This window comes from Arachis ipaensis, chromosome B09, assembly GCF_000816755.2.
Source record: "Arachis ipaensis cultivar K30076 chromosome B09, Araip1.1, whole genome shotgun sequence".
In the NCBI taxonomy this organism is placed as follows: domain Eukaryota; kingdom Viridiplantae; phylum Streptophyta; class Magnoliopsida; order Fabales; family Fabaceae; genus Arachis; species Arachis ipaensis.
Genome location: NC_029793.2, coordinates 130,575,467 through 130,584,646, shown reverse-complemented (window position 1 = coordinate 130,584,646; position 9,180 = coordinate 130,575,467). Strand labels below are relative to the sequence as shown.

Sequence of the window (9,180 nt, the reverse complement as noted above, 5' to 3'; positions counted from 1 at the left end):
TAAGTCGTAATTTAGATTAATTTTCAGTCATCTGCAGTTTTATGTATGGCTTTCGAGTAATCATTGTGAAATTGCTAATTACTTTTGCTTATGTTGCAACACGTTCGTTCATTATTAGTGATACTAATTAGAATATGATTACATAATTTTTGTGCTCAGATGATGTGGTTGGGAGACGAGGTAATGTAAAAGTCGAATGTTCTGCAAACTCTGACATGAGAACATTATGATCGGCTACCTCATTTCGAATAAGAAGCCATAAAATCTAATTATTAAATACTTTAACAATATTAAATCTGTAAATATATACAAATTAAAATATAAATATTCATATAGCATACTAGCACCAAAAACAAATTAATTCATATAACATTAGCTTGTACATCAAGTGCAACTGTATAATTGCTATATGTAATACGGTGCATTGTTCATCAAAACAACAAAATCTGAAAGTAGGTATCAAAGCATAATTTCACTATAAAAAAAACATAAGACACCGCATATGACATAAGCATAATGATAAATGATTTGTCCATGTTTATGGCATCAAATTACAACTTGGTCAACATGCAAAAGAAAAATTCAAATTTAACTATGCTCAAACTGGTAGCTCTCTGCTCTCTGCTCTTTAATTGAAGGACTTGGATCAGTATGAGAAGAAGCAGGCTGGTAGGCAGTGAATTATCGAGTGAGCCAGTGCTTATTAGCATTCCTATCAAAGATGCTTGGCCCGAAGGTTGACATTGTGATCTCCACAAAAAGTGGAAACTGCAACCAAATGAAGGAAGCAATTGGAACACAAGCAAGAAAACTTAAAGGTATAACAATCCATGCTTTCCCGTGAAGCACAACAAAGAGCGCCGCAGAAAATGCTACCAACATGGATGCCATGGAGATAAATAAAGTCAGAAGGCCTGTGATAAGCTTCACAGGTAATGCCTTGAGAAAATCATCTTCAGCATAACGGGAAGTGAGAATGCCTAAGAACATGATTATGGAAGTTGAAGAAGAAAAGAGCGATATTGCATCAGATAATACAAACACCACAAATGCCTTTTTCTTTGAGAAAATAGGGTAACCTGTGATCTGGTCATTACCACCTGGAACTGTAAATGCAGCCGCAAAAACCACCGTGGCTACAAGAGCAGCTACAAGACTAAATGAAGTGGCTGTTCCTTTCATCCATTTCTCACCTTGTTTCACCAAATCTTTGTGTTCCTCTGTAAACAATTGTCGAGCAGTTTTCTTGTCGTTGTTTAGAGATTGCTTTCTTAGAGCTGGCGTGATACTCTCCACTTCCTGAACGCGTGAGCAACCAATTAATAACCACCACATACATGTAATATATTATATAACTAACTAACTAACTAACTTTTATTGATTGAGTACCGACCTTAAACCACTGCAATTCTCTTTGCATTTGTAAAGCAGCACCAGAGATATCATGAAGCTGTGCGCTCGGAGCTAACAGTCCTGCCATGTGAAGCAGAGTGTCACCATTCCAGTCATTCATCTCCGCAAGTGCATTTTTCCAAACCGTACCGTGAATAAGATCAAAAACACTGGCTTGGCGATATTCAACACCAACAAATATAGCGTTTCTCGGATTTTCGTCTGGCCATCCCCAGAAGAGTTGTGGGTTCTCCTTTGTCACTTCCTTGATAAACTCTGGGATCCCCATTTTGGCAGCTTGAATAACTGCGAGATGTGCTCGACTATTTTCAAGTTCTGCTATATTTAATTTGAATAGCTCTTTACATGCAATCTCTAGAAGCTCACGAGGGTGCTTATAGGTTAACTTTGATTTATCAACCTTGCATATATTCCGTCTTCCTATAATTACAGATTGAGAGAGAAGTCAGTCCCACCAGCACAACAAAGGTTCAAAACTTACTAATTTTAAATCCATAAGGACGATTGAGAATAGCAAATACAATTATATAAAGTACGTCGTAATGTTTAACTAAGGGTAGTTATTATACTCACTTCTAAAGATCCATCTTTCCCAGAACGTGAGTTGACGCCCACTAGGAAAGGCAGAAGGTACACTTGCCAAAGCCTCCAAAAGAGTTGATTCACGCCCACGATGGCTTGCTGGTAACGGTATTACTGCTAACTTTGGGCAATAACGCAACAATTCTAGAGCCTTATCTGTTGTGCAAGGATAAAAAATTAGAAAACAATATATTATTATGTACTAATATTTTTTTATCAACTTTCTCATTTTAAAAAATTTTTTGGCCAACACTTAGTTATCAATTTATTTTTATTAATTGATGTTCAGAAAAAAAAAACCCAAAATAAATAAAAATTAATGGCCCTGGATTTTTCTTTACGTCAAATATGGGCTTACAGTTATTTAATTGAAAATAGAATTCCTAGATAGATGCTAATACCTAACAATATCTGAGAATAATAGCACATGATGAGAATTCTAACCCCATTAGATCCCTTTTCAGGTGTTAATTCTTCCCATGGTGTGACTGAAAAAAGATAAGCAGCCATTTCCTTGTTACCAACGCTAAGAGCACGTGTGAGGGGAATCCAACCAGTGTTTGAAGGAATAGTAAGTAATTCCCTGTTGCCTTTTTCCACAAGGCATTTTACCAGCTGGACGTCTTTACCGTAAGTAGCTTCATGAAGAGCCGTGAGTCCTCTATTGTCTCTCAGTTTAACGTTGTCTGCTGACATTAACTGCAACAGTTGCTCCACGATGTGGCGGTGCCCGAATAGAGCTGCAACGTGAAGAGCTCTCTTACCCTCGTGCGAAATTCTCGCGGTCAATGCTCCCTCATGCCCGTTAAGAAATTCACGAGTGCCGTCCCAATCACCAGTGCGCAATGCTGCATATAATCGTGCGTATTCTGGATTGTAATCCGTCCTCACTTCCTGTTTCAATTGAATCATAATCCGCATTATTTTCAGCAACTATAATATATACTTGATCTTCATATATATTATGCTTGCTCCAACAATTCCACCGCAAAGGTAATAAAGATTGACTTGTGTTTGATTGTATTATTCGAACTTTTATGATTCTTATGTTTAATATTAACAAGTTTTCAGGACTATTTCACATGTTGGGTGTAAATAGGGTAAGGTTGGAATTAAAAAAAAATGATAAAGCATATTTTTTGTCATTAACAATTTGTAATTTTTTTAAAAATACCTTTAATATTTAATTTCATTTAACTTTTTTATTTGTGTCAAAACTATCTTTTAAAACTTTTTAATTTTGTCTCCAGCATTTTATATAGAATTAGTGTCCATGAGTAATTTTGACGCAAATAAAAAATATCATGGACAAAATTAAATACAACTAAACTAATCGTTAAGACTATTTTTTACAAAAAATCACAAACATTTAGGACAAATCCTCGCAAAGGAAAATTCTTTGTCGTGCTCTGTTCTCCATTCATGGGATGGACAAAAGATTTTAGTTTCTGTACTCTGAAGACAATGCAAAAACATTTTTAACCTTTTGTAGTTGCCTATCTCCTGTCTTCAGATAAAATCCAAAGGGACCCTAAATACTGATTTTTCATCTCTTGCTTATGTTTGGACTGAAATGTATGTCCCTTCGACAAGCTTTCAGTTCTATTAATTCTCTGCTCATCATGTGCTTCTAAGCACAGTTCAATAGCAGTGAATATGGATACAAATTTAGCCTAAAGAAGTAACATGTTATTCAACAATATGCTTGTTAGTCGTTAGAGACTGTATCTGCATATAAGTTCATCTAGTTTGTAGATCCTAATATTTTAGCAGAGAAACCTTTAACAGAATCCGCACTAAACATTTAAAAAAAAAAAAAAGAAAATACATGTTCATATTCATATATATAAAATCTTTTTTCACAGTTTAGAGTTTATTGAGTTTCACCTTTGTGCGATGATACCCAAGCTGCAATGTGTCCCAGGCTTCCTTGGCTGTAGTGGCATTCATAATGGTTGGAAAAACTTTATCTGAGACTACAGATTGGATGGTGAAGAGAGCCTTTGCATCTTTAGAGGAATTTTCTCTCAAAGTTTGTTGTTGCCCATCATTTAATTGTGCGTTCGCTACTGGAACTTCAAAACCATTGTCCACAATTTCCCACAATTCATTTGCCACTAGGAAGCGTCTCATTTTAATTTTCCAGAAATCATACTTGTCCCCAGAAAATTTTGGTGCGGCAGATAAGGAAAGACTAGTGCAAGTCATCGTCACCTTGAAGAAATTATCAATGGAGCTTTAATACCAAGTGTTCATATTCAGCAACAATAAAATACAGTTTTGCTAGTATTAGTGCTGAAAAAAAAAATGCAGCAAAAAAAAATAGAACATCAAGCAAAAGGTTGCATAACATACACAACACATAGAGAGTGCATAATTGAGAAAGTGAGATTTTTTTTTTTCAGTTCGGATATTTATCGTTAATTATAGTGACTAATTCTTTTTGTTGATAAATATTTTAATAAATAAAATAGTTGGCCTAAAATTTTGAAGTGTCTGAGTAAAGATTAAAGAAGATCAAAGTGGGATTGATTAAAGCAGAACAAGAAAACTTTATTTGAGAAAGTGAGATTGAGTGAAACAGAACAAGAACTTGTTGTCAATCAATACCTTGTATTACAGTGGCAGCATAAAGATGTAGGAACTCAGCACTGTCTTTCTGAGTCAACGCTGGCAGCAAATAGATGTATGAAGGAACTCACCAATCAGCAGTCCATATTACCAGGCATGTTAGGTTTGTCCAGTATTTTTGCATAATAAGTTGGATCAACATTAATAAAAAAATGCAATCAAATAAGAGCCGTTAGATCTATATTATTTTCACCCAATCATCAATTTATTTGTGTATCAAATTATCAATTTTTTTTTTTGAGAAAATGGGGCTAATGTCCAAAAAGACTAAAATACAAACTAAACGAGATAAGAAAACCCTCTAACATCATCAGAAAAAGATAAATGTAATTCAAACTCTAAAGTTAAATTTTTATGCGCTAGACAATTTGCATATATATTGCCTTCTCTATAGATATTTACAAAATAAATCTCCCAGTCCTTTTCTCACCATTGTTGGATACTTCTAAAAAAAACGTTGGAATGATTGGCTAAATTTTTATTTCCATTCAAACTTGCGATCACTGCTCTGGAATCACACTTAACAGTTATTCTTCTTAAACCCAAAGTCTAAGCTATTTTGAGTGCCTGATGAATGCCCCAAAGTTTTGCCTTATATGCTGTGCAGTCCCCAATATAATAGAAAAATTTCCTTATCCATCTGCCTTCATGATTTCTGATGAGTCCCCCGTATCCAGATTTCTTTGATTCATTATGTCTTGAACCATGAGTGTTTAGTATCACCTAATTTTAGATAGGAGGGTTCCACTTTATATGTTTTTCCTCCTTTTATCTGAAAATGTTCTATGTTCTATTTCCTTCTCTTTTCAAACGCTTCATTTATCTTCGTTATTTTTTTCAAGATCTCTCAGTGAGGTTGGGGTGGTCTTTCATAACCTTGTTCATGTATTTTTCTATTCTTCCAATTTCACATTTTTCAAGTTGCTGTGATGTAAGTGTCCATCCAATTGTTGCATTCGTCTCTATCGAGTTGTTCTTTTAAATTCATCTCAACCCATTTTTCGATATTGGCTTCAAAAAAATATTGCATGCATCTTGGATTGATAAGTGTAATCCAAATTAGGGTTATTTTCCTATAATCTCTCATAGCATGCATAACATCCTCTTCCTGGTATGGGTAAAATGCACAATCTCCTCGTCCACCAAACAGTTTTCCCTTCTTCTGGTTTGTGAGGATGCAGTCGTGCAAAAGCCTCTACATAAAAGTCTTAGTTTTTTGGGGTCCCTTCCATTTTCACATAGTGGTCCAGACAGTGGTTATGGGTTGCATCCATTTCGCTAGGGCTTTGAAGATGGCGGCTATGGAGAACGCTCCATCATCTGAATGGATCTAACCTTGTCGATCATCTCCGTTGATGATTTTCGGAGGAGGGAGAGAAACAATTTTCGCACACACATCTTCAGGAAGGTACGTTTTAAGTTTCGTCACGTTTCACTCTCCTCTTTTATCACTCCAATCTCTCACGACGCTTTCCTCATCTACATCAATTTGGGGGGAAAATTTTTGTAGGATTCCAGCCCCCTTCGACCTAGTTGTCATGCCAAAACTTCGTTGCTGCTCCATTTCCAACAAAAGAGATGGTATGATTGTGGAATTTTGGCCAAATTTTGACGAGCTACTTCCATAGGTTAGAATATGATTTTCTAGTTGAAGGTATAGCAGTGAATGTGTTTCCATTGTTGTATTTTTTACTGAGAATATGAGCCCATAAGGCATCTAGGTCTTCTTTTAGTTGTCAAATGGCTTGTATAAGAAAGCCTCGTTCATTAACTCCAAGTTCCTAAATCCTAAGCCTCCATCATGTTTTGGTAAATGATAAACTCCATTGTATTGTCATAAATTGTGCTAAAAAGCATAGAGTTTTATCAACTTTTTTGTATAATTTTGGGCAATTAAATGAGTTTTTTAAATATTGCTTCTGATGAAGTTGTGTGTGAAAAATATATTTTTTTGTGCTCCTAATCATTAATTTTTATGCCATTCAATGCCATGATTAAATTTATTTAAGTGTTTTAGGGTTACTGTGTATTAATGGTTTCAAATGATTGAAAAGAATGGAGCAACGAAACGAATTAGGAAAGCGATTCGGGTGATAATTCACATGAGCGGACATCTCTCGCATAAGCGAGCAATTTGCACAGGTGGCCTTTCCACGCGTGAGCGAGTTACTTGCACAAGACATACTTCCTTGCATACGCGAAATCCTCGCGTGCGCGAACTTTTTCCGCGTGTGTGAGACGGGACCACGTGCTTTGTTTAATGAAACACATGCATATTTATTTTTGGACCACAAAAAGGCCCAAAGCTCAAAAGTATTTAAGTGAAAAATGCAATGAGTTTGAGAGTAGGTAGTCTTAGTTTTAGTTTTATTATGATGTTTTGATAAATTCTAGAGAGAGAAGCTCCAACTTCTCTCTAGAATTCCTAGGATTTTACTTAGTTTTCTCTCTAATTTTAGTTTTTAATCTTGTTTTAGTTTAATTTTAATTACATTTTCTTGTTCTACTACCTTAGTTTATTAACTTTTTCTTATTTGATCTTGTTTATATCATTTTAGCTTATGAACTCTTGTTGAATTTGAATTTTCCTTTAATAAATTTGATATTTATGTTTTCTTATTGTTTATTGGAGTTGCTATTATTACTTTCTTGCATTGGATAGTTGTAGATTTTATTAATTCATGCAATTTATGATGCCTTTTTTTTATACCTACCAAGTGTTTGATAAAATATCTCTTTTAGTTTTAGAGTAGAATTTTGCATTCTTGGCTTAGGTTAGTAACTTGGGTGACCTGAGTTACTAATGTATAAGTTGATTGATAATTTAGAGATTTTAATTAATCTTGTTTTCGTTGGCGATAATCTTTTGCTAATTCAATTAGTAAGTTGATTAGGACTTATGAATTAGGATTAATTAATCCCGGTTGACTTTTCTCCCCATTTAGAGGTTGACAAATTAGGTTTGCTCTTTGCAATTATCATGTTGTGGTTAGTGACAAGGATAGTGATCCTTAACCATAAACCCTTGCCAAGATCTTTCTTAGTTAATTTCCTTAATTATCTTAGTTTAATTCCCTTTGCCATTTAGTTATTACTTGCTCATTTAATTTTTTGCTATTTATATTTTTGTTTATTGCAATCAAAATCTCTGATCTCTCATAGCCAACGATGAGTACTCGATTGCAATTCCTAGGGAGAACGACCCAAGATTAAATTCCCGGTTATTGATTTGAAACTTTGTGACGTTTTAACTAAACTTTGAAGAATGTTGAATTCCAGTTTAGAGCTACAACGAAACTTGAGCTTTATAATTTGTGAATTTCTAAACCAGTGTTTAGCCCTTATCAATAAACATAGGGTTTTCCAACTAATGGCATGCAGTCTTCTTTTATCTTTTGTGTCTCCCCATATGAAATTTCTCTGTGCCTTCTCTATCTCTTTGCAAATAGCTTTGGAAACTCTATCGTGTTGCATGTCAAAATGAATGTCAGGACTTATGACGGCTTGGGCTAGCGTAACTCTGTCGGAAAAAGATAATACTTTACTCTTCCAACCTTCCAACTTGCCATTAATTCTTTCCAAGACCACGTTGAAATCGTCTTTTCCTTTTCTGTTGTTGTTGAGCATTGCTCCTAGGTATCTTCCCAGAGTCTTGTTCTCTTTAAACTCAGAGTTTTTCAAAATCTTTAATATGGTTGATGTTGGAGTATTCTTAAAAATCACAATAGATGATTTATTGTTATCAATCTGCAGCCCAGCTGCCTCACAAAAGTCCTTTGATGTTTTCCATTTGTTGTGTTATTGCTTTCGCGAAAAAGAGTAAATCATCAGCGAACATTAGATGGAGCAGTTGTGTCCCATTTTTTCCAAATTCAAACGGGTTCTATTTACCATCAATCATATTCCTTTCAATAAGTTGGAATAATTTATCCATGAAAATAAAAAATAGGTAAGGAGATAGAGGGTTTCCTTGCCTAATGTCTCTTGTAGGGATAAAATTATCTATTTTACTACCATTCCATAACACGTAGTTGACCGTAATGACCCCTTTCATGATGATGTTGACCAACCATTGGGGAAATCCAAATTCTTTAAGTCTATGATTCATGAAACTCCACCTAACCCTATTGTAGGCCCTCTCAAAATCAATTTTTATTGCCATATAGCATTTTCTACCTCTAATCCTTTTCATTGAATGCATGATGTAACACCCTACCACATGGAGCTTTACACTTAAGACATAAATCAGAGGTGGTGAGGTATTACGACTTCTAAAACAAAAGATGTATATAAGTATAATTGAAATAAATTGTAACTAGAAGCCTTGAAAAAGAAGCTAAGCAAAAGCATCACAGAAGATCACATCACTCACGTCCGGTTAAGTGTAAAACGGATAAACAAGGTCGAAAAAAAGGATAAACATATATAAAGATTAGAGTTCCAAAAGGTATAAATATTACACTCCAAACTAGACCTGTGAAGCTAAGGCCAGCCAGAGTTTACATACATACAGTTTACATATATATATATATATATATATAACCCAAAAGCATC

General features: G+C 34.8%; 1 protein-coding gene across 3 annotated transcripts; it reads right to left on the bottom strand.

Moving 5' to 3' along the window:
- LOC107619528 lies at positions 383–4,739 on the bottom strand. Of its 3 annotated transcripts, none has more exons than XM_021110428.1 (6): positions 4,606–4,739; positions 3,883–4,290; positions 2,397–2,889; positions 1,987–2,151; positions 1,394–1,833; positions 383–1,299 (listed from the first exon to the last, which is right to left on the bottom strand). In XM_021110428.1, the coding sequence occupies exons 2-6, from the start codon at positions 4,201–4,203 to the stop codon at positions 682–684; spliced, it is 2,037 nt and encodes a 678-aa protein (XP_020966087.1). In that variant the 5' UTR covers positions 4,204–4,290; positions 4,606–4,739; the 3' UTR covers positions 383–681. The 3 variants fall into 3 exon arrangements, with proteins under 3 accessions (XP_020966087.1, XP_020966088.1, XP_016177305.1); XM_021110429.1 differs by having other exon boundaries at positions 3,883–4,231; XM_016321819.2 differs by having other exon boundaries at positions 3,883–4,209.